Raw genomic sequence first — 25,693 nt, 5'->3', positions numbered from 1 at the left:
TGCGGTACCAAGTTGTGCTGCGTTTTCGGCAGCACTGAAACTGCTGCCCATTCATTTTAATGAGTGACGCAGGGCCGAAAACACTTGTGTGAACAGCCCCATTTAAATGAATGGGAACGTTGTACAGCGTGTAGCGCTGCGCTGAAAAAGCAACGTTAAACGCTGTACAAAAATGTGGTTTGTGTGTTTTTTGGAATGTCTAGAATGAATTAATTGGATTTACATTGATTCCTATGGAAATTATTACCTCTAGTTTCATTGGTTTCAACTTTAGCCGAGAGGTTTGAGTGTACAAAAAGCAAAGAGCAGTATAAACAAAGATGTATGAAAGCAGTCTAGTGGTTCCTATAGTACATTCAGCTGTTTTTACCTCGGTGATAAATGCTATATTGTCACTTTCCCTTGAGTCCTGTATTACTACTTGGTCAAACATATATTGGCTGGTTTGGCAACTTTCTGAAATATTTTTGATGTGCTGAAGTGGCCATTGGGAAAATATGTCCAGAGATCTGGGTGCAGAAGAAAAGGTTAATTAGCAATTGTAGCACCTTCACACAACATTGTAATAGATGTATAATAGATGCAGCAGATATTCTGTGTCCAACCAGTGTTGTCTGTTTCTTAGCCATCCCCCTCCATGTCCTCTAGAACTATCTACTGGGAGGGTGTAAAGAATCAGAAGGATACCCCTCTGCTCTTCCTTCCCTACCAGCTTACTGAAACACCAAGTCAGAGAAACTGCAGCTCCATCCCCCTTCTCTTCCTCACAACTTTACAGTGAACACTTACAGAGCCGCCAGGCAGGGAAGGGGAACTGAAGATTGCTGGAAGGTGAAGAAGCTGATATTTCTACCACACATTCCATGTACTAATAAGTTGTGGAAAAAAAACATAGCAAAAGCTATATTGCAATATGATATTGAACAGCTTTAGCAATCTGAAAGGGGTGTCCTACTTCTAGCTGTTTGCTGCAGGTAAGAGACAGCTCCATATATGGCACAGTAGTGTAACTGCCCTTTCTAAAACCATTTAACATGTCATAGGCAGGATGTCAAAAGTTTTGATTGCTGGGGTCCAGCTACTGAGACCCCCAACAGTTGCTAGAACGAGTCAGTTGAATTGCTCATCTGAGCCCTTGTTACTGATCACTAGCTAAAGATGGGCCCAAAGACTTTCTATTGAGTACATCTTCCACTAACAAGCAGTGACACCCCTTGGACGAGAATTTCAGCTGACTTATTCTAGTGATTGTTGGGGGTCTAGACAGCCGGACTGTAGTGATCATAACTTTTTACATGTCTCTAGGATATGTGAAAACCTTTTAGAAAGCACAATTTCTCTTTAAACGGAACCAATCACCTCCCTACAGCACCAAAAACTAAGTTATGGTACTGTTAGGAGAGGTGTTGGCTAAAGTACATTTGGTTTAACAGCAACCATTCATGTACTGCCTTTGACACCCACCATTGCCTCCGTTTGCTGTGGTGTCATGAACGATGAGACTAGGCTGCTACAGAGTGTCTTCAGCGATGAATTCAGGTTTAGTTTGGGCGCTGACGACAGCCGTGTTCGTGTCTGGAGACCTCGGGGTGAGCGCTCCAATCCTGCCTTTGCTATGGAGTGGCACACTGCCCCCACTGATGGCTTCCCCCAGACCATCACATACAACAGTCGGTCACCCCTACTAGTGATATGAGGGACAATGACAGCTCCGTGATATTTTCAGGACATCCTGCAGCCACATGTGTTCCTCTCATGGCGGCTTCTAAGAGGCAGGATAATACTCAGCTGCACACAGCAAGGGGGTCACAGGAATGTCCCCACAACATTGTCACATTTCCATGGCTGCTTGGTCGCCAGATTTATAGCCAATAAAACATGTATGGGACCACCTGGGACGCCAACTTCGACAACCTACGAGTTTCCACAATGTGGAAGATGAGTTACAGCAAATGTGGACTAATATGCCGCAGGATACCATATGGAACCTGTATGCCTCCATTCTCACCATAGAGGTGGCCCAACAGGGTACTAGAGCCTCCCTTCAGGTGTTCAGTTTTCTGACATAAATGATCCTTCTGCTCAGATATTGTAATCACTTACTTATATCACCGTTACAATCACAACTCCTTCCAGGTCCTTGATTTTTTTTTTGGACAATGAGTGTACATGTAGGTTTTCAATCCCTTATTTGTGATTACGGGTCGAGTAAAACCTCACAGGAAACCAACTTGCAGTTTAAATGGGTTGGTACCAGTTACTGTACGGCAATCATTTGAGATGTCATGAAAATGTTTGAAAATAATGTAACTGTCCCAATAAACAGTAATTGAGTCCTGGTATAGTAAATTAGGGTATTGTCGTAGGTAAAGTAGAATAATATATTAGCACAAGAACACCTTGTTGATAACTGCTGTACTTCATTAATTAAATAGATTACCATTGAGTTTCTTCACCTAAAATATGTGAAGCGGCATTCACATTCTTTCTGCAGCTCCACATCCAGTTTATTTGAGAAGAAATCTTCCTTATCAACAACTAACATCACAGTCTCTTCCATGCAGACCACTGTAGAGTTCCTTCTTTGGCCTTGTATTAGTGCAATATCCTAGAACACAGGTACATTTAGATTTGCATCATTTTTTCTCAGAAAGGTCCTTAATGTCCTCTGACATTATTTTTACTAAATACTTGTATTCCCCGTGAAATAACAAAGATACATCTTTTCTTAAAATTCTGCACTCTGCCATCCTCTGTTATTCCTCCTGAATTGTGGGGGAAACCTTCTAAGCCCGGCATTTGCAACGCTATGTATTAGGGGCATCTCGGCATCTCCGCGTGCCTACACAGCAATATACACCCGGTTCAACCTGGTGTACATTTCTGGCACAACTTATGCCAGTTTCAGGCGTAAATCATACCTAAATTTGTTGGTCGGCAGTAGACACACCTCCTAATGATAAACCCCACCTTTTTTTTTTTTTTTACAAAAAAGCCTAAAAGTCATAAACTGTGCAAATCCCCACTACAGCAAAAGTTTGACATTTTTTTACAACAGAAATTTGGATAAAAGGCTTTGTGCCTGATTCCCTGTATGCCTCCACAACATTGGCACACTGCTATAGCAGGCCCAGTCACCAGATTTATTGCCAACAGAACATGTATGGGGCCATCTGAGACGCCAACTTCAATAGCCTACAAGTCTGCACAATCTAGAGCATATGTGTCAAACTCAAGGCCTATCTTTTGGCATTTCTTCGGAACACCCGATTGTTTTCCATAGCACCTTTAAAGACATGCTGTGTAGAGATGAGCGAATGTACTCGTTAAGGGCGATTTCGCAATCGAGCATCGCTATCTTCGAGTACCTGACCACTCGGGTGAAAAGATTCGGGGGGCGCCGGGGGTGAGCGGGTAGTTGCAGAGGGGAGTGGGGGGAGAGAGAGAGCTCCCCCCTGTTCCCCACTGCTACCCCCCGCTCCACCACGTTGCCCCCCGGCGCCTCCCGAATCTTTTCACCCGAGTAGCCAGGTACTCGAAAATAGCGATGCTTGATTGCGAAATCGCCCTTAACGAGTACGTTCGCTTATCTCTAATGCTGTGCGATGTGTATGCGAGTGCGATGTGATGTTCTCCACTGAAACACGAGCCTGAGGATCGCAATTTCAAAGAAGCGATGTGAGGCGTTTTTAAATGAAAAACACCTTGCATCCAAAAAAAGCATGTTGGCAGGCGCGGTATCAGGCTGCTTTTCTCGGCCCTATATTTTGTTCGCCCATCTGAATTTAACCTAAGAGATATGTTGGTTCAGAAAGTAAGGAGATGCAGCCAATATTTGCTATTCTGTCCAATTTTCTGCAGATCTCCTCGCTGATCTCAACCCAATCTAATTAGTAAAAGGTCTCATCAAATTTAAAAACTCCCTGCTCCCGGCTAGCATGAGTATCCGAGAGCAGGGAGCTGTCACCGGGAGCCGCTGTATGCGGTTCCCGGTCACATGATCGCTGCTATCCAATGGATAACAGCGATCATGTAAAAGTTAAAAAAAAGTGTAAAAAAAAAAAAGAAGAAGAAAAGTTTGTTTCCTAAGGCCCCAAATTTTATCAGCGGACCTTACCCCAGCTTTTGGCGGACGCATGCGTTAAAGCCGCAGGGTAATTTTAAAATCTTCCTGCAGCTAACTACTTAATGCAGCTGAGAGCCTGGAGCAGTGACCAAGGGCCACGGTGAGCGCGGTTATCCAATGGATAATGGCGATCACGTAAAAGTTAAAAGACAGTTAAAGTTTGATGCTCCATTCGGTTTGGGCCCCGTTGTGCATCCAGACAGAAGATTAGGACCAAAAATGGGTATGTTTCTGAACACAGGACAAACGGGGGGATCATTTTTGAGGTGAAAGTCTTCATTCCTATGTGTGCTGTACAAAAAATAAATAAAAGTTTTTAAAATGAAACAATTTAAAAAAAAACAAAAATTATAATTTTTCCTACTGCTTTGCTTCAATTCATTTAAAAACTGTGGGGTCAAAACACACAGTACACCCCTAGATGAATCCAGTAAGGAGTCTAGTTTTCAAAATGGGGTCATTTGTGGGGGCTCTCTGTCGCTTTGACCACTCAAAGGCTCTACAAGTGGGCAATGGGGCCTGAAACGCCTTCAAGCAAAATGTCTGTTCTGAAAGCCACCGGCTGCTCCTTTCGGTTTGGGCCCCTTTGTGCATAGGGACAGAAGATTAGGGCCATAATGGGTATGTTTCTGAACACAGGACAAACGGGGGTATCCATTTTGGGGTCCAAATCTTCATTCTCATGTGCGCTATAGAAAAAAAATCCAGTTTTTTAAAATGATGTATTTGCAAAAATTTGCAAAATTGCATTGATTCCTGAAAATAAACTGTGGGGTCAAAATACTCATGACACCCTTCAGTGAATATATTAAGGGGTGTAGTTTTTAAAATAGGGTCATTTGTGGGGGATCTATTATTCGGGCACCTATAAGCCTCTTGGCTTGGTGCAGGAAAACAAAGTGTTCCTCAAAATGTTAATAATTAATGTTAAATTTGTATGTCTCCTAAATGGTTAAAAAAACACGAAAGTTTTTCCAATGTGCGCCCAAAATAAAGTAAACAGATGGAAAATATATCTTAGCAAAAATTTCTATATTATGTTTGCACATATTTGAGATATTGTAGTTGAAAATGTGAAAAAATGATGATTTTTTCAAAATTTTCCCATTTTTAATAAATATACACAAATTCTATGGGTCTATTTTTACCGCCTAAATGAAGTACACCATGTGGTGAAAAAACAATGTCAGAATCACTTGGATATGAAAAACCTTTATGGTGTTATTTACACGAGCTTACGATGTTATTTACAGGGCTTATTTACACAAGCGTATATCGGACGGTGTTTTCACGGCCATCCGATATATGCTTCCATCTGAGCAGTTCCCCCCCTTCCCTCCTCCTTACTGGCTCTCTGCCTCTCTCCTCCACTCCGGCGTTTGCAATGGGGGCGGGGGGTGGGGGGTTGGAGCTAAGCTGTGCTCTGTCCTGACCACTACCATTTCTGGCTGCGGACAAGAGGCGGGGCAAGAGCTTAGCTCCGCCCATCCCACCCACTCACAAAGAAAACAGCCCTAGGGGAAGGATAAAGAAAAAGAGCCAGTTAAGGGGAGGGAGGGAGGGAACTGTTCAGATGGAAGTGTATATCGGCTGGCTGTGAAAACGCCAATATAAGCTTGTTTAAATAAGCCTTTAACCCCTTCCCGCTCCAGGACATTAAAGTACATTTACGTCCTGGAGCGTCGGGGTATGAATGAAGAGAGGTCGCGGGGTAATCTCTTTTCAAACAGCGCGGGCGTCAGCTGTTTATTACAGCTGACACCCGCAGGCAATAGCTGCGATCGACCGCTCGCGGCTATTAACCCTGTAAATGCCTCTGTCAGTTCTGACAACGGCCCCCCTCCGGTGAGATCGGGGGAGCCGTGCAGGTGCCATGGCAGCCGGGGACCTTCTGAAAGGCCCCAGGGCTGCCTTGAGAGACTGCCTATCAAGCCATCCCCGTGGGGTGGTTTAATAGGCTGCCTGTAAAATTGCAGTATGATGTAATGCTGTAGCATTACGTCATTCTGCAGGAGCAATCAAAGCATCGCATATTGTAGTCCCCCAGGGGGACTTGAATGCAAAGTAAAAAAAAAAGATCAAAAAAGTTTTTTTAGTTGTACAAAAAAAAAGTTATAAAAGTTTAAATCACTCCCTTTTGCCATTAACTATAATAAAAAAATCTAAATAATAAAATAAAAATACATATCTGGTATCACCGCGTCCGTAAAAGTCCGATCTATCAAAGTAGCACATTATTTCCCCTACATGGTGAACTTTGTCCAGAAAAAAAAAAAAGAACGCCAGAAATGCACATGTGCATTGCAGATTTGGTGCGTTAGCCGAGACGTTTCCATGTGGGCCTCTGCGAGGCTCGCACAGAAATCGGACATGCCGCGATTTGTTTACCGCGGGGGTTTTCGCACGGTCAAACTGCGGCTGTCTAGATAGGATTGCATTATCTAATGGTATCCTATGGCAGCGGGCACGGGTGTAAAATTCTGTGGGAAGTCCTGCCGCGAAATTTCCGCCCATGTGCAGGAGGCCTAAACAGTGACATTGTATGACATAACTGTTACGACACAACATGACGTTTGTGGCTTTTTTAAGATTCCAGAATTGAACTGTAGATTTCATTTTTGTAGTTCCTGCAATAAAACAGTAACAACTATAACATCTCTTACCCCAAATTTAGTTCCCGCATGCAGGAGAATAGGTTCCCTATCCACAAAGGCACTGATCCCATCTTTGTCATTACAAATCGCAACACAGCCAGAGTAGATGAAGTAGAAGCTGCTGCCAGTGTGGCCTTTTTTGATAATGACTCTCCCACGTCCGAACCTATAATTACAAACAGAGCGGAAGAGTACATTAGAAGTCAGTGACCAAGGGACAATTGGCTCAACCCATCATATACAGATAAAACAGTTAAGTCTGCTTTATGTCCGTTTATTTGTAAAGATACAGAGGGGTGCAACAATTGCCTTTCATGCTGCATTCAGTGTTTGATGCTGAAGATGGGATTTCAATTGATACATCTACACTTTTTCCAGTCTGCTATAATAGTGCCTCAGGTCCACGGCACTCGTGGATTTTTCATGTGGATTTCTGCAGCAGATGCACTGCGAGTCATCATAGATTAATTTTTGATTGCTTGCGGGAGATCGCGAATTGCGTTTTTTTCCACGTGGATGTACGCGGATGCACTGCGGATTATCTGCGTGGAAAAAATCCGCAACCCCACATCCCAGCCTTTTCCCCACCTCCCTAATTGATTTTAACCTTCAAACCCGCAGTGAATCTGCAAATGTATTTGTTGGAATACAAACAGAAGGAAGAGAACAGCAGGGCGCCCCTAGTGGTCACATACAACCTTCAGATGAAGATACTAAGGTAAACCACGGCTGATGTCAAACCCATACTCCACAAAGACAGTAGATTTAAGGAACTATTCCTGGATTTACCTCTCCTTGTGTACAAACAGCCAGTAAACTCTTCTCGTCAGAAGTGCCCTCATCGCCATCAGAGACAGGCACTTTCCCTTGTAACAACAGTGAATGCAAGACCTGTACCGACATCCTGCCAACAGACACCATCCATGTACACAACATACAACAGGACTATAAAATCACTGATGCTTTCTCCTGTACATCCTCCAATGTGGTGTACATGATACGGTGTACAGGGTGCCCTGATGGAATCTATATTGGAGAACCAAAATAGAAGCTACAGACCAGGATCAATTTGCACAGATTCACATTACAAAGAAGCAGGATACACCTGTGGGGATCCATTTCTCTTGGCTGGATCACAGTTTAATGGATCTAAACGTTTTGATACTTAAAGGACATTTTAAAAAATGACAGAAGAAGAAAATATGGGAATTTAAACTGAGGACTTCCCTGACATCAACTCATGGCCTTAACATTGGGTATATGTCATGCCACCTGGACATCTCACACCCATCAACCTTTTCTGTGATTTCCTACTCATCACCTCTTCCCTTTCATCTTATACACAATCCATAGTCCTATAACTCTAGTTTATCATCATGTAAATACTGCGCCTTCCTCCCATTTGTCACCCTGCCTTCGTTAAATGTAAATTAACCCCACAATGTCTCTCTTCTGTTGGGTAAAAATGATTCCTCAGTTGTAATCTGACCATTGACTGGTGAAGGGTCATTAAACAGTCTCAAAAGCTTGCATGTACAATTTCTAGTTAGCCAATATACAAAAGTTTTTAACATTGCTGACCATTACATTGTGGAAGCCACCTTCCATTCAACAATGGCTAAAGGCCCAAGCAGCATTTCACAAGTGGCTTTTTTATAATGAATTGGAACAAATAAATTTTTTAAGATTTAAGACAAAGTAGGTAGATAAAGGAAATTATACAATGTGTCATAATATAAGGTAGTACTTCACACTGTGGTTTAGTTTGTACCTCTCCATCCGAAGAACCTTGGCTAGTAGCATCTGAAGATGGTTGCTATATTGCCGATAACTTGAGATACGCTGCAGGATACTGCACAAGAACTTGGTTTCAATTTCTGTTCTCCATTCTGGCCTTTTTAATGTGATGCGCTCCGCTTTTCTAGGGAATTGATCCTATTAGAGGCAATAAAAAACACAATACTATAGATGGAGGTGGACGGTATGCCTTACAATAGATTAGATTGTGAATAGACATTGTCATAAGTTGTACTCATCATTACTGATATTTTTCACAAGAACTTTCATTTTTAACATTCTTGTACATCTTTTTCTTTATAGTTACTGACCGTGTGTCTCCAATAGTCTTCCTTTGACATTTCAAAAGAACAAGTCTTAAAAGTGTCCCTATCATGATGCTTGTAGCTGCATTTCCCAATAAAATGTGCCGCTGAGATTGACGGATGCCAACTAGACATACAAAGGCCCATTTAGACACAACGATAATCGCTCAAAAGATGTCGCTCAAGCGACTTTTGAGCGATCATCGTTGTGTTATTTACAGTGCAAGATGATCGCTCAAGATGAGCGATCACCTTGCGCTGCCAGAGGAGGATGCAGAAGACAACGATGAGCCTTATCAGGGTATCCCGTCCCTGATAACAGGCTGAGTATGAAGAACAGAGCGTCCAGCTCTGATCTCCATACCCGGCACAGAGCGCTCGGCTGTATAATAGCCGGGCGCTCCGTGCAGAAAACAGCTGGATGCAGAAGACAAGCGGGAACACCCCGCTTGTCTTCTGCATCCAGCTGTTCCCCGCTCCAAGTGGCCGGCTGTTCTACAGTCGAGTGCTCAGAACGGAGAATATAGAAGACAACCAGAGTGTCCCTCCTTGTCTTCTGCATACAGCTGTTTCCCCGCTTCGAGCGCCAGGCTGTTATACAGCCGAGCGCTCGGAGCAGAGGATGCAAAAGACAAGCGGGGTGTCCCCACTTGTCTTCTGCATCCAGCTGTTCCCCGCTCCAACCACCCAGCTATTATACAGTCGAGCACTCAGAGCGGAGGATGCAGAAGACAAGTGGGGTGTCCCCGCTTGTCTTCTGCATCCAGCTGTTTTCTGCACGGAGCGCCCGGCTGTTATACAGCCGAGCGCTCTGTGCCCGGCATGGAGAACAGAGCTGGACGCTCTGTTCTTTATACTCAGCCTGTTATCAGGGACGGGATACCCTGATAAGGCTGATCGTCGTCTTTCAGCACGCTGAAAGACGACGATAAGCAACGGCATAACGAAAACTGCACAATGTAAGTGCAATTACACACAACGATTATTGCTCAAAAGACGGCTTTTGAGTGAAATTTGAGCGATAATCGTTGCGTCTAAATGGGCCTTTACTCCTGAACGGCTGGTAATAGCTGATCATCTAGGATTATAGAAGCTGAACCAATGGCCATTAGCTAAAAGAGGTCTGTCTTAATAGGATAACCCATTTATACATGACTAGACCCATTGTTGGGAAATGTCTCAATGTTAAAGTTCAGTTTGTACCACCTGTCCAGTCTTGAACAAAGTATGGTCGAATGCGAATTTGCGTTCCTTGATTTCCTGAAATAAATATAAGCAAAACTTTGTAAGTTTTATTATAACAGTTTAGATAAACATTTAGTCACATATTTTATAATACTTTTATGATGCTAAATATATTCCACGCAGATACAGATGCATGAACTTTATGCTTGATTGTGATAGCGCAGCACAGAAAGTTATCTATCTTCACCCATTAAAAAGCAATTGTTCCCTTATCTTAAAGCAGCAAAACCCATTGTAAAGCAATTCAAAATGCACATAAATCACTTTGATAGCACGGCACACCATGATATCACATCACCTTAAGAATCAGGCTAACGAGGAATACATCCATATGCTTGGAAATCTGACATGTATTCCAATCATATATGTTTATGTACAATTAAAGGCTACAGGCACCTTTGGAGCGAATTTTCTTTTCACTTAAAAATTCGTATTTTGGACTAAGAATTTTTGCAATAGGGTTTAATTAATGTAATTATGTATGTACTAGGAAATAAGTTTAATTTTTATTTGGTTTGCTTTTATTGCTATTGACATAAATGACTTTGCACTAAGACTTCTCACTGTTAGATACAGTGTCTATTGTGATTTTTAATACAGTCAAGAGTGGTTCCAAAAAGAAGGAAAATTGTAAAGAAATGACTAAAGGCCCATTTACACTGGTCGAGTGTCGGGCAAACGATACCCAACACTCGTCCCTGTATCCCCACGCTCCCATGCTCTAGCACGAGAGCTAGCACAGCTGGCTCACACATAGAGCGGCCAGCAGGGGGCGGAGCAGTGCAGGAGATTTCTTTCCTCTCGCTCCCCCGCCCCTCTCCATTGAGATACACAGCGGCCGTTCGCTATTGAACGGCAGCTGTTTAAACTTAACGATGAGCTTCATCGCTCATCTTTTATGCTGCATAAAAGATGAGCGATGAAGCTCAATGTTAAGGCTGCTGGCCGCTCCGTGATCCAGCCAGTTCTTTCAAAGTGTTTTTATTGCTTTTTTGTTAACAAAACTTGTAAAAATTTTAACACATATGGGAGAATTTGACGATACTGTACAACTCAAACCTGTGAAAAACAACCAGCAGCATTTTCAATTTTCTTGTACAAAATCAACCAATAAAACTCTTTGAACTAAATATTCTTCCTATGCGCGTGATTTCTTATAGTTAACGTTAACAAGGGGGGGGGGGTAGGGTACAAACCGACATGGGGGAAAAGACAAGGGAGAGGGGGGGAAGGTGGGGAGGGGGGGAGGGGGGGGGGGCATCCATGATCCATCCTTACTTTTACTAGTTGTTGTCTATGTACCACACACTCACTCGCAGTTGCCTGTGGCAAGCCATCTTGAGAACATGGGTGTATTTCTTATGTCTATCCAAGTTGCCCAACTTCGATAAAACTTGTCATATCGGGCGTGGCCAGCGACCGACATGAGCAGTCGCACGTGAGGAGAGCTCCCTAAGGGAAAGCCTAAAATCCTGTCATAATCCTGGCCAGAGTCAAATCCTGGGACCCCAGACATCATCCAGGACCTCCTAAATCCTGAGGGGACGTTGAGACCGCGTCTGGAGGAGATTGGAGTCTCCTGTGCCCATAACGGAGCCGCGGGCCTGGGAAGAAGGGGAGCGGCGCCATTACCTGTTTTCCCGCGCTCGCTCCGACGCTGACCTCCCTAGCCTCCTGTCTAAAGAGCCGGGTAAGGACCTGTGAGCCTGCTTCTGCTGGCTGAGACCTGCCCGGCGAGCCTTCCCCGGGACCCGGTCGCCCCGCTCGAGCCGACCCTCCCCCCCCGATCACCGCCGGCTGGATCCCGGACCCCGGGACGGAGCGGCTCACCCCCCCCCCCCCCCCGGGAGGGGGAAGGATCTGCTGCGCTGAGACGGAGGGGAGAGCCACGGCTCGTAAGCCGCTTCAGCGGCCCCGCTGCCCCGAGACCTCCGCTGCCGCCTGCCTGTGCCGACGCGCGGACCGCGCGGGAACCATCCCTCCGGCCTGGGGAGCCCGCCCCGCGATCCTAAGACAAGCGGTACCTGTTGCTGGGACCCCGGCCGGGTCCGCGGCTCGGCTCGCTCCGACGTCCGACCCCGAGCGACTGAAGACTCTGCAGCCGGCGAGGGATTAACCCCTTCCCAGACGGGAGGGGCTACCTGGCTCGCAGCCTCTGGACCTCTTCACCCCGTGCAGGGGCTGCGCGAGCGACACAGCCTGGTGGACCGTCCTGCAACATCCCACCACGGTCCCCCAGTGGGGCTGGACGTCACACAAGAGCCCTGATCTAAGCCTCAGCGGCCACCTCACCTGCAAATCGGCGAGCTGAGAGTCCTTTTGGCCGGTACGGCTACCGGATAGACGGCCACGGACCCAGCCGGAGCCAAGGCCGGCCTGACCATCACACCACTGACCTGTGGCCCAGCTCGCGACACCTGGCGGCCCCCGAAACCTCGCGCCGCAATACTCCCCTTCCCGAACCCGGTCCTGCGGAGCCGGCAACTAAACCGTAAGTAACCAGCAGAGAGACAACGCACTCATCAAGAGACATTGATCCCTCCGGGAATATACACCAGGCATATAACCTACAACAATAGGCCCCTACTACCCCGCCTGGGGGGAACAAAACATCCTCAGCTGTTGGCTACATAACAACATCTGAGGGAGGGCGCGAGGAACGGACTACTTACGCTCAAAACCTTGCCCGCCCGATCCTCTGCCCGTGGCGAACAGTGTCGTGGCAAGGAGTCAGCGCCACTTTCTAAATTTTTTTTTACAACTGGGCATAGACTCTACCAAATCCTATATAATTGTGGCCCCGGACGCGGGACCTTCACCCTCTAACAACTACGGCAACCACATAACTGAAAGGAATGGATAGCTAATCACATCTAAATCCTGCAAAGCCGCACCAAAACTGTCGGCTCTACCATAAGACGCCTGCCATAAGTCACTTCTCTCATACTCGTTATATCATACTACACTGAACGGGAAAAGGCAGAAACTCTAACAACCACTAACTGCATAACTACAAAGACTCTTGCTGATAACATCTAAGTTCTGTAAGAGACGCATTAACCTACTGAAACCTAAAATCTCGGGACGGAGAAGAGGAAGGGCCACTCACTTCCATAAACCACTATACCAATCCACATCTTTCACCATGAGCACACGAGCCAAAAGTGGCTCGGCAGCAGAAAAGCTAAAAGAGTTTGCCCATTCTAAGACCCCAGTACGACCCACCTAGATGAGGGAGCCCGAAGACGAGAGAGGGCAGCCGCTGGAACCGACTATGCGACAGCTCCTCGAAGCAATCAATACCTGCAAGTCCTCTCTCACTAATAAAATAGAAGAGATAAAGTCTGACGTCTCGCTTCTGAGACAAGACTTGCAGAACATGAGAGGTAGAATGCGGGAAATGGAGGATCGCATCTCCAACGCAGAAGACTCCTTACGCCCGCTCTCTGCGGCAGTTAAAAAAGCCACGCGAGTAGCAGAATATTGCCAATCCAAGACGAATGACCTAGAAAACAGGTCACGCCGTAACAATCTACGGATAATTGGCCTGCCCGAGAAGTCAGAAGGCTCCCACCCAGAAACATTCGCCGAAACATGGCTGAAGTCTTTGCTAAGTGGCGAGATCTTCTCCACGCACTTTGTAGTGGAAAGAGCCCACCGGGTCCCAACAAAACCACCGCAACCGGGAGCTCCCCCGCGCCCTTTCCTAGTGAGGATTCTGAACCGCAGAGATCGTGATGCGGCACTTCGTCAAGCTAGACTAAAGGGCCCATTAAAGTATAATAACGCAATAATCTCCATATTCCCTGACTTTTCAGCCGAGCTACAAAAGCAAAGGGCCACTTTCATAGACGCCAAAAGAAAGTTCAAAGAAAGAAACATCCCTTACTCAATGGCGTACCCAGCCCGCTTACGTATCGTAGCCCAAGGAAAAGTGTTTTTTCTTCAATCCCCCACCGAGGCCTTGGAGTGGCTGGATACGCACCCGCAAATACTGGAAGACGATTGAACCCGCAACATCTATGGCAGGACTCTGAACTCATAATCTTATGCGACTGATACCCCCCTGACCTATAGACGCTGAAGCATGGGGCGACAATATCTTTAAATTGCCAACAGATCTGGCAAACGCCCATGATCCTCTGTAGGCCACCGGGATATTCCCCCCCCCCCCCCCATATTAGAGGAACATCTGCTACTTCTGTATAGATTGTAGCTAAATTGTTTTATTCTTGTTTGATGTTTTTGACATTTATGCCGAAATTAAGCAAAATGTCAGAGGTTAAAGGTTTAAAATGTTAAAATCTGCTCTTCAATAATATTCTTAGCAGGTCTGCATTGACACAACTCCCCTCCCTACACCCACAGATCTTCCCCCTTCCTCCCTACTCTAGGGGCACAGAGGCAACACTTCAAACACATATCCACACAGTCAGCAATGACTCTAAAATGTCTTAGTTGGAACGTCCGAGGTCTCGGCACCGCCCTTAAGCGAAGAGCGGTCTTCACGTATATTCGGCAAACTAACGCACACATTATAAGTTTGCAAGAGACCCATCTTATTAAAGAAAAGGCCGACACCCTAGCAAAGCCATGGGTGCAATGGGCGGCTCACTCCTTCCACACCTCCTCCTCTAGGGGCGTCTCCGTGCTCATCCATAGGTCATTGCGTTGGAACCCCATCAACATTCGCAGGGACCCCGAAGGAAGGTTTATATTCACATTCGGAGAAATAGACTCCAAACCTTACATTATCCTATCTATCTATAACCCACCTCATAATAACCTCCATCTTTTACAATCCGCTATAACATACGCTCATCAATACCCCTCGGCGGGGGTGATTTGCCTAGGGGATTTTAATATGGTAATGGACTCAGCCGTAGACAGATTCCACATATCCTCTAATACGACCCCCACCCAAAGCTCTTCCCTTAAACAATTAATCGACAGTGTCGGCTGGATCGATCTCTGGCGATTCAAACACCCTGACGTGCAGGAGTTCACCTGCCATTCCCCGGGACATAGCGCACTGGCAAGAATCGACTATATATTTAGCTCAGCGGAACTGGCAATATTTCTTTCCAAAATCACGCACTGCCCACGCGGCATATCCGATCACAGCCCCATACTGTTAACGTTGAAATTCCCCCAACAAAATATAGTACCCACTTGGAGGCTCCATCCCTTTTGGTTGAAACTAATCGGACCAGATGATCAAGTGCCTTTCCATATATCCCTGTTCTTAGAGGCCCACAGTGAGAACACCCACCCCGCTCTGAAATGGGACACCCTAAAGGCCTACGTAAGGGGATTCCTCAAGTCCGCCATCTCATACATTAAAAAATCGACAGCCCAGGCCGACAGAGAATTAGAAACCCAGACAATAGAGGCGGAAAAGATATACACATCCAACCCTACAGATGCCAACAAAACAGCCTGGCTTAGCCTACTTCGACTTCACAAACACCAAATATATGCTAAAGCTAAGCGTAAATTATTCTTTACCAAACAACATTATTTTGAACTGGGAAATCAATCCAGTCACCTACTGGCCAGCCTCATTAGACGGGGAAATAAAACTAATACGGTCCTTAAGATCAAAAACCAGGGCGGGGTGGAGCTGACTGACGGCCCATCTATCACAAACTGTTTTAAAGATTTTTATAGCAATCTGTACAACTCTTCCTCTCAAAGCACAGTGGCAGACGTCCTAAGCTACTTGGAGGATCTAAACTTCCCAACCTTATCCGTAGATTAGGTCGAACTTCTGGAAGCCCCTATCACGCTAGAGGAGATCCAGCAGGTAATCAGAGATATGGCCTCTAATAAATCACCCGGCCCAGATGGTCTCCCGATAGAAACATACCGGAAATATAGTGAACAACTAGCCCCATTACTACTTGAGACACTAAATCAAGCCCAAATAGATAACACCCTCCCACCCTCATTCTACAAAGCCTCCATAGTGGTGATACAGAAACCCAGAAAGGATCCGACAGACTGTAGCTCCTATCGCCCAATCTCACTGGTAAATGCCGATTACAAAATCCTAACCAAAATCCTAGCAACTAGACTAAATCAAGTGATTCTGTCCATTGTCTATCCGGACCAGACGGGCTTCATGCCTGGGAAATCTACGACAATAAATATCCGTAGAGTCCAGACGGCCATGCAACTGGGAAAACAACACAATATGCCCTGGGCCTTGGTCTCGTTGGACATGGCAAAGGCCTTTGACTCATTGGAGTGGGCTTTTCTCGAGGCCTGTCTGGCCCGATTTGGATTTGGACCCAAGTTCCAACAATGGATCAAAATCATATATAAGTCCCCGAGCGCGAATGTAGTGGTAAATAGCATTCCATCACCCGAATTCCAACTGGCAAGAGGTACCCGTCAGGGATGCCCTCTATCCCCGGCCCTATTTGCCATAGCCATTGAGGCATTGGCAATACGTCTGAAAGACGCCCCCAATGAAAAAGGTATTAGATGGACGGACCTCGAGAGTAAGGTGGGACTATACGCGGATGATACAATTCTTTTTCTATCAGACCCAATGAACTCATTTTCCCAAGCCATGACCCACATAGATAGGTTCTCCAGTTTCTCGGGTCTGTACGTCAACTGGTCTAAATCGACAATCCTATATACAAACTCTAACCCCGGAAATGACCCCTGTGTAACTAAGTATGGGCTAAAACCAGTCCAAACATTCAAATATCTGGGGATACTAATGCCGTATGATCACAATAACGCTATAGCAGAAAACATTGACCCGCTGCTGGACGACATAAAACACACATTAAAAGGATGGACCAAACTACCGCTCTCTGTGGCAGGGCGCATAAATCTTATTAAAATGACCATACAGCCTAAATGTTTGTATATACTACAGCACATGCCAGTAGCAGTCCCCAAACGCTTCTTCCAGACATTAAACTCCCTAATCACCTCCTTTGTATGGAACTCCACTCGCTCCAAACTAAGTCTGTCGATATTACAAAGGCCCAAAGAGCAGGCCGGAATGGCCCTTCCGGACCTCCGACTCTACTATTTGGCAGGACAACTGAGAAACATACGGACCTGGGTCCTGAATAGAGAGCTGCCCATAGCAGACAAACAACTGGCAAAGCAAGTAAAAGGCAATAATCTTCTAAATTACCTAGAATTCCCGCAATACACTAACCCCTCCGACGTAGTCCCGCTTCATAGACTTGCCCTTGGGGTGTGGAGGGAGGTGAAGGCGCTGCAACAATACTGAGATACACTACCCGAGCTCTGTCTCTGGAATAACCCTGGCCTCACTGCCCTACAATCAATCCCAGATCCACAATATTGGATGGCTCAAGGGGTACACACACTAAACGACATATATACAGACGAAATATTCCCTACATTCACAGAACTACGCGACAAGCTGCAGTCCCCACATCTCCAACTATTCAGATTCTTCCAGCTAAGACACGCTCTGAACTCCCAATTCCCACCCACATCAACACATATATCTAAATTCCCTACAATCGGCATCCTCAAGTCTCAGGGACCCAGGGGGCTAATTTCGGCCCTATATACGCATCTCCTTTCGGCAAAAATAGCCCCTAATCCACCTACAGCATAAGACAAATGGAAACGAACTATTCCATCTCTCACACCTGAGGAATGGCAGGACATCTCTGAGTCCCACCTGGTAGTTTCCCCCGCTGTAAATAACAAATTAATCCAATTATACATAACATATCAGGCCTATCTTACCCCTAGCCACTTATACAGAATGGGCACCGCATCCTCAAATGCTTGCCACAGATGCCGTCAACCAGACGCGAACTTCTGGCATCTGATATGGGAATGCCCCCCAGTTAATGAGTACTGGTCGGAAATTACCAACCTTATAAACGCACTACTACCTCCCCCACTGACTATTGATCTAGACCCCAAGGTGGCGTTATTTGGCCTATTGGAGGAGGAGGTGTGGCCACACCACACCCGCATCTTTCTTGAAAATGTCCTGTTCCTGGCCCGTAAGACAGTAGCCATGAAGTGGATGGCGGTGGAGACTCCCTCTACCCTACATTGGATACAAATGGTAAACACTGTAATCTCTTACGAGAAGATCATTTACCAAAACAGAGGATGCCCGACCAAATTTGGGAAAGTATGGGGGATATGGATCGACTCCCATTCTACCTTACATACGGAATAACCTCGAACCCTGACCAACACCCCCCCCCCCCCTAGATAAGTGTCAGCAGACCTGCAATACAGTTCTTCTATCAAAACCGAAATAAATCAGAGCAGAACCGTTTTGGGAAAAGTTAAAAAGTTTATTGTTGTCAAGTTATCCGAGGAATACAGTAATAAGATATATCGATCCTAATATAATGGAAATGTATGTATGAACAATGCTATACCTAACAAAACTCTCTTTATTCTGTATTCTACAATGCCTTTGTTTTGTCAAAATAAAACGAATTTAAAAAAAAAACTTGTCATATCCCGTCGGGTCTTCTGCCACTCTTAGCCTTTCCATTCTCTCGATCTCATCCATCACTCCTACCCATGCACTTCTAGGAATCTCTGAGCTCTGTTTCCAGAATCTAGGGATCACTTGTCTAGTGGCTATGATAAAGAATTTTAGCAAGCCTGCTTTGAGTGAGTGAGCATCCTCGTGGGTAATGGACAAAAGTGCCAGCTCAGGTGTCAGGGTGAGTGATTCTCTACACACTCTTTCGTATAGGTTTTTCATATCCTGCCATATGGATACTACCATGGGGCAATCCCACCATATGTGGTGATCCAGCCAGTTCTGCTAGCTCCCGTGCAGAAGCACCGGAGCGCGGAGACACAGAGACGAGTGTTGGGCATCGTTTGCGGACACTCATCCAGTATAAATTATACATCTATGTTTATATCTTCCCCTCATCATAATCTGTCAAAATCTCACTTATATATGTACAGCCCAATGACTTTTTTCTGTCTAATCGATCTCACTTCCTCTATAGTTCATAATATGACTGTTCAACAGAACATGTTAATAAGGGTTGCACAACAGATAACAGATTGGTATGCACCACAAATAGGTATTATCTTCATTAAAGGAGATGTCTCGAGGAAGCAGTGATTTTTTTTTTTTTGCCCAGTCCCCCTAATTAAACATACATTACTAATTACCCCTGTAAATGACTTTCCTAGCTGGTTCGTACTTACCGTTCCAGCAACTTATAAAAGTTTCCCCAAGATGGCCGCCGGCTCTTTCCCCGTCGCTCGCTGCAGCCCGACGTGCGCGCTCCCGAGACGCTGCCAGCTGTGTCTCCATGGCAACCGGACGCCCCGCAGCCGCCGACCAGACGCCCCGCAGCCACCGACCAGTCACCCACCGCCAGGCAGCAGGTAACCGGCGCTAGCCCCCGGCTCCCCAGCGCTACGCTCCCGGCTCCCCAGCGCTAGACCCTCAGCCCAGGTGAAGGCCCCGGAGCCCAGGTGAAGGCCCCGGAGCCCAGCGCTAAGTTCCGGAGCCCAGCGCTAGGTTCCGGAGCCCAGGTGAAGGCCCCGGAGCCCAGCGCTAGGTTCCGGAGCCCAGCGCTAGGTTCCGGAGCCCAGCGCTAGGTTCCGGAGCCCAGCGCTAGGTTCCGGAGCCCAGGTGAAGGCCCCGGAGCCCAGCGCTGGGCTCCGGGGCCTTCACCTGTCAGTGAACATCACCCCCGACCCATCACTTACCCCCCTGGCCCAGCGCTAGTTCCCCCGGCCTAGCGACAGCCCCCCCATCGCAGCGACAGCCCCCCCCGGCCTAGCGACAGCCCCCCCCATCGCAGCGACAGCCCCCCCCCCGGCGCAGCGACAGCCCCCCCCCGGCGCAGCGGCAGCCCCCCCGGCCCATCACTTACCTGGACGGCAGGACAGCTGGACGGCAGGACAGCTGGGCGGCTTCTCCGGACAGCTGGGCGGCTCTGCACCTTCCTCTAACAGAGGATGGTACAGAATGGCCGCTCCAGCGCGCTCCCGAGCAGTGACAGCTCATCTGCGCATGCGCAGAAGAGCTGTAGCGGGGAGCACACTGAAGCGGCTCATGCTGAAAGGAGAAGACCGGACTGCGCAAGCGCGTCTAAAAAAGCAAGCTGCCGGCGAATTTAGACGGCACCATGGAGACGAGGACGCTAGCAACGGAGCAGGTAAGTGAATAACTTCTGTATGGCTCATATTTAATGCACGATGTACATTACAAAGTGCATTAATATGGCCATACGGAAGTGTATAACCCCACTTGGTTTCGCGAGACCACCCCTTTAAGACTGGAGACAATAAAAACTACATGTTTCAAGGAGGCACTGGCTCCTTCCTCAGGTCTGTCACCTGTATATGTATTTGCAGCAGACTGGAGGAAGCGCCCGATGCGGCCCTGAATTGTGTCGTTTTACTTATGTTCAGGCTTAATAAAGAAGACAATACTTATTTGTATAATGCTGCAATATGCAATCACAACGGTTCTGAATTGTTACACTTTATACAAAATAATGGTAAGAATTAGAGATGAGCGAGCATACTCGCTAAGGGCAATTGCTCGAGCGAGCATTGCCTTTAGCAAGTATCTCCCCGCTCGAGGCAAAAGGTTCGGGTGCCGGCGCGGGGGAGCGGTGAGTAGCAGCAGTCAGCAGGGGGGGAGTGGGGGGGGGGGGGAGAGGGAGAGAGAGATCTCCCCTCCGTTCCTCCCCACTCTCCTCCGCAGCTCCCCGCCCGCCGCCGGCAGCCGAATCAATTGCCCTTAGCGAGAATGCTCGCTCATCAGTAGTAAGAATTGTATCAGGCACAAATAAGAAGAAAAAAATGAAACCAGCTTCTTACATCTTCCATGAATCCTATATCATTGCGTTGCTCTCTTGGCCTTAAGATCTGAAATTCTGTTAATCCTTTCAGTTTTTGTCGGAACACCTTACACACTATACACATTGTCTTGATATCTTTGGCAATTCTTTTAAGAGTCTGGAATTAAGCATGTAAAACATACAGCAATTGGCTTAATAGCTTCATATTGAAAATCACAAACTGTTAGATGAGAAATAAGTAAATGACCCACGGACGGATTATTGCTGTGGAAATCGTGGTCAGACACCCGCCGCAAATTCTGCAGCAATGTCCGTCTATAGACATGTTGTGTTAAATGATTCTCCCCTGCGCACGAGAGGAAATCAACTGCGATTTTCTGCTTGCGGGGGAGAATCGCAGCATGCTCTATTCCATGCGGAAAAACGGACAGACAGCTTCCATTGCAGTCAATGGAAACTGTCCGCCCCACGATACTTCCGCTGTGAGCACAGCGGAAGTATCACAGGAATTCGCATTACAGCCCAACACTGGTGCGTCATGCAGTGCACTGCGCATGCGCGCCAGCTCATCGGACGAGACACTCGCAGCAGATCCGGAGAGGTGAGTGTAGGGTCTCTGAGGGGCACCGGGTCTGATTCCGTTGCGAGATTTCGCAGGCGGATTCCGACCCGGCCTTGGGCATGAGGCCTTACAAGACGAAAGCAAAAAAAATTGACAAACAAAACTAGACACTAAAAACTGTCTTATGGATCTGTCCATTACTTTGTAACGCCATGTAATAAACATCTCATTATGACATTTCTAACTAAATATATCACTGTTACAAATAGGCTGTTCACAATAGTAGAGACAGTAAACAGGCAGTGCGCACACATTTGTGATTTCTTTCATCCCTTCAGCTATATGTGACTATGTGAACAACATCTGGGAGGCCCGAAATGCTGATTTATCACTGTCACATGGAATTTTGCTATATTCTCAGATTATAGTCACAGAAATTTCAATTATCAACATTTACTATGGGAAAGTGTGTTCACAATATCAGATATGCAATAGATGTACCTTAAGGGTGACTACCCACTAGCGTTTTTTTTCACTGTGAAATTCGCAGGGGTTTTTTTTTCTGCAGGGGGTCTATGGGACTTGTAATGTTAAAATCGCGATTTACGCGAAATCGCGATTTTGCGCGATCGCGATTTCAGCTTTACAAGTCCCATAGCCCATAGACCCCTGCAGAAAAAAAAAACGCTGCACATTTCGCAGTAAAAAAAATGCTAGTGGGTAGTCACCCTCAGGCTGGGTTCACACGGGGTGGAATTGTTGTGGAATTTCTGTGCGGACTTTCTGCAAGGAGATTTCACCTGCAAACTTAAACCAAAGACTAAGGCCTCATGTCTACGGGCAAAATTGAATTGCGGAATTCGCGCAGGTCACTGGTGCAGACAATCCACATTTCAACTTGCCCATAGACATTCTTTGGGCATCCGCAGGTAATTAAATACCTACGGCTGTCATTTTTTCCTGGCACATGGATCACACGCTCGGGGAAAAAAATGCAGCATGCTCCATTTTCTGCAGATTCCCGCATTGACGGCTTCCATTAAAGCCAATGAAAGCTGTCTGATCCGTGGCACACCCGCCCCTGACACTGCATATGTGCCGCAGATCCCGCAAGAAAGCAGGAGATTTGAAAAAAGAAGCACTGCGCATTCGCTGGGCGCGTGTCAGCCGGGTGTGCCCAGACGCATCTGGCATGCAGAAGAAAGAAGTCCGGCCGTGACAGAGGAGACCTGCTCTGGATCTGGAGGGGTAAGAAAAAGTCCCATAGCCGCGTGCATGGGCAGATTCTATTCTATGCAGATTATGTGCCTAAGCAGCAAAGTAGACAAGATTTGCAAAAATCTGATCCTCATGCTGCAGCCAAGCCGCGCGGAATTCAAAGCCGCGGTATGTCAATTGTATCGCGCTTTCTGCTGCGAGCTCTCTCCTCTCTATGGGGAGAGATTTCAGCAGCGGAAAAGAGGCAGACGAGCCGATTCAAACCTGTGCCGAATGGTGCAAGTTTTGAAGTTGCCTTTCAGCTGTGGAAAGCTGGCGGAATTTACGTGCAGTCACACTGCAAACATTCTGCGAGATTTCCGCAGGATTTCCGTCCCATACCCAGGTGTTTTAGATTCCCAGTGAAAATCCACAGCAGTTTACAGTACAATGCACATGGATGTGGCATTAAACATCCCATCCACATATACCAGAAAAATGAGCATGCTGTGGATTTACAAATAAGCATGTTTATTAGGGCTTCTTCACACGACCGTGTTTGTGCGGGCATTTGCGTTCGTTCTCAAGAGCATGTTCTATGTTACTGCGTTTTGCAAAGCTCCATAGAAATCTATGGCAGGTTGGCAAATACGCAAGGGAAAGCATGAAACACTGCATAAAACATGGGGAAAAGAACATATCTGGACCTTATAGCCATTTAATCCATGGAAAGTATGTGTCTTGTGCGCATGAGAACTGGACCTGTGTGCCGAAGGAGTACAGCAGCATACGCAGACAATCACGCAAAACAACCATTTGAATACATTGTTTACCTTGTATCTTCCTGCCATTGTCAAAGAGGCTGTTACTTGAAAAGACCTAAAAGTAATACAAATATACTGTTAATTAATCAGTATTATCAAAGAAATTATCCAAACGATCAACATCCTTGTAACCCCCCTCCCCCACCAACCCCCAGAGCCTGTGAGCAGTCCATGCTTGCATGGATTGGATCATGCCTCCTCCCACATATAATGTGTTGTATTGTATGTTTCCCCTTGAATGTAGACCTGCATGGACTGAGTCATGTCTGCACTTCTGTTATTGCTAGTTCTGTCATTGATATGTGTTTACTATATTCAACGTTGCAATTCTTAGTAACTAAGTAATGCTATGTATGTACTGCTAGTAGTGGTGCTAGGATACAGCACAATGGATAGGAAAGGAGAAACAGTGACATTCATGCAAAAGTTGAGATTTATTGCTTACCTTGTTCATTGGGTTGAGATAACCCTGATGTAATTTGCTACTGCTGCAGTTCAGCAGTTATGGGCAGGCACTAGGACTCTGCAGCCCCATCAGAGATCGGTATCCACCTGACTGGAGAGCGAGGAGACAGTTAGTGACAGTTGGGCGGCTAGGATGGCTAAGAGGGAAAGATTAGTTAGGTGTGAAGCATATAATACTCAGTGTGGCTAGAAGTCATAGTAAAGGCCCTTTTACACAAAAAGATTATCGTTCAAAAAATTGTTCAAACAAGTCAAAATGAACGATAAGCGTTCAGTGTAAGCGGAGTCAACGATCCTGCATGGGATACAATTACTAAATGTGAACAATTCACCAATGCTTTGCAATCTAAGGGCTATTTCAGACGACCGTATATCGGCTTGGTTTTCACGCCAAGCCGATATACGGTGTCCTTATCTGCAGGGGGAGGAGGATGGAAGAGCCAGGAGCAGGAATTGAGCTCCCGCCCCCACTCCGCCCCTCTCCACTATTTGCTATAGGAGGGGGCGAGACGCAGCGGAGCTAAGTATCGGCGCTTAGCTCTGCCCCCGTCCCGCCCTTCCCATCGCTAATAGTGGCAAGGGGCGGGAGCTCAGTTCCAGCTCCTGGCTCTTCTATCCTCCCCTCCCCCTGCAGACGAGAACACCATATATCGAAATGAAAACCGAGCCGATATGCAGTCGTCTAAATAAGCCCTAAAGCAGGTGATCTGGAAGAAATAATTTTTGACTTGAGACTAAAACATAGGGCAGAACCATTCCATGGTTCCACAAAAGTGCAGCAACCATGTCATGGCTCATGCGATACGCAAGTAGTAAACACGCAAAGCTCTGTGCATGCACAACATTTCACAGTACTGCAGTAAAAACAAGATGTGTCTTGCTAGAGTAGGGACTGCAAGATACGAGGGGCCTTGCCGGGGCTTGCAGCTTAAGTTCATTGGCCAATGTATGAACTAACGCCTCGCATTTATAGTCAGGTTATTATCTGCTATTAGTGTTTGCATTGTGGCTGCTGTATGCTGTGTATTCTGGCTCTGTGTGTAATAAAGTAATAAAAAAATGCAATCTCAGATTCAAGCCTTCCAGCTTTCTGATACATGATGATTGCATAGAGTCTCTTTTAAAGGTTTTGGAAAAATGACAGAATGTGGAACTTTGAAACATACTCACCATCCAACCCGATTCTGACCTTCTATCAAGAGTATCGTCCATGGCTTCCAAGAGTCAAAATGTGACTTTTTTTGGCCTGTAAGAGAAAAACATAAGATCATGTCAGTTAAGAGGTAGGAAGATAAGGGCATTATAGAAATGTATTGAGATCAATGTATTTAATATAGATACATTGTATACTTACTTTGGCTTAGTGTTCACAAATGATGAATGCAGGCCTCAAATGCTCTTCAAGTAGCTTGCTATTGTACTCAAGCTTGATGGAAGGTCCAAAATGTCTTCTAATATCCAAAGCTGGAAGATGCTCCTCCTAAAAAATTCAGCAGAACCCTTCCATGTCTCTACAAAAGTGCAGCAACCATGTCATGGTTCATGCGATACGCAAGTAGTAAACGCCCAAAGCTCCGTGCATGCACGAGATTTCACAGTACTGCAGTAAAAACACTTCGTCAAGTGCTTTTATTGCATCTATTATTGCAAAATGTGTGAACATTGCACAAGAAAACCCAGAATTTAAAAGTGTCCTTCTTA

General features: G+C 46.2%; 1 protein-coding gene across 3 annotated transcripts in view; it reads right to left on the bottom strand.

Annotated features, from left to right (window-relative positions):
* LOC136576608 (cyclic nucleotide-binding domain-containing protein 2-like) overlaps nucleotides 1-25,371 on the bottom strand; it is a 38,942-nt gene extending 13,571 nt beyond the window's left edge. The window contains exons 1-10 of one of the 3 annotated variants that reach the window (XM_066576045.1): nucleotides 25,347-25,371; nucleotides 25,163-25,238; nucleotides 23,973-24,083; nucleotides 23,537-23,582; nucleotides 20,964-21,101; nucleotides 10,089-10,142; nucleotides 8,552-8,715; nucleotides 6,790-6,946; nucleotides 2,457-2,608; nucleotides 371-509 (exon numbers count right to left, since the gene is read on the bottom strand). In XM_066576045.1, the coding sequence (XP_066432142.1) occupies nucleotides 371-509; nucleotides 2,457-2,608; nucleotides 6,790-6,946; nucleotides 8,552-8,715; nucleotides 10,089-10,142; nucleotides 20,964-21,101; nucleotides 23,537-23,554 (822 nt within the window). In that variant the 5' untranslated portion in view covers nucleotides 23,555-23,582; nucleotides 23,973-24,083; nucleotides 25,163-25,238; nucleotides 25,347-25,371. Of the gene's footprint in view, nucleotides 1-370; nucleotides 510-2,456; nucleotides 2,609-6,789; nucleotides 6,947-8,551; nucleotides 8,716-10,088; nucleotides 10,143-20,963; nucleotides 21,102-23,536; nucleotides 23,677-23,773; nucleotides 23,796-23,972; nucleotides 24,084-25,162; nucleotides 25,239-25,346 lie in introns of those variants that run through there. The other 2 variants (XM_066576046.1, XM_066576047.1) reach the window with 2 other exon arrangements.
* Nucleotides 25,372-25,693: the final 322 nt, after the last annotated feature.

Source organism: Eleutherodactylus coqui, chromosome 8, assembly GCF_035609145.1.
Source record: "Eleutherodactylus coqui strain aEleCoq1 chromosome 8, aEleCoq1.hap1, whole genome shotgun sequence".
Taxonomy (NCBI): Eukaryota; Metazoa; Chordata; class Amphibia; order Anura; family Eleutherodactylidae; genus Eleutherodactylus; species Eleutherodactylus coqui.
The sequence above is the reverse complement of the archived record's forward strand: the minus strand, read 5'-3'. Positions and strand labels throughout refer to the sequence as shown.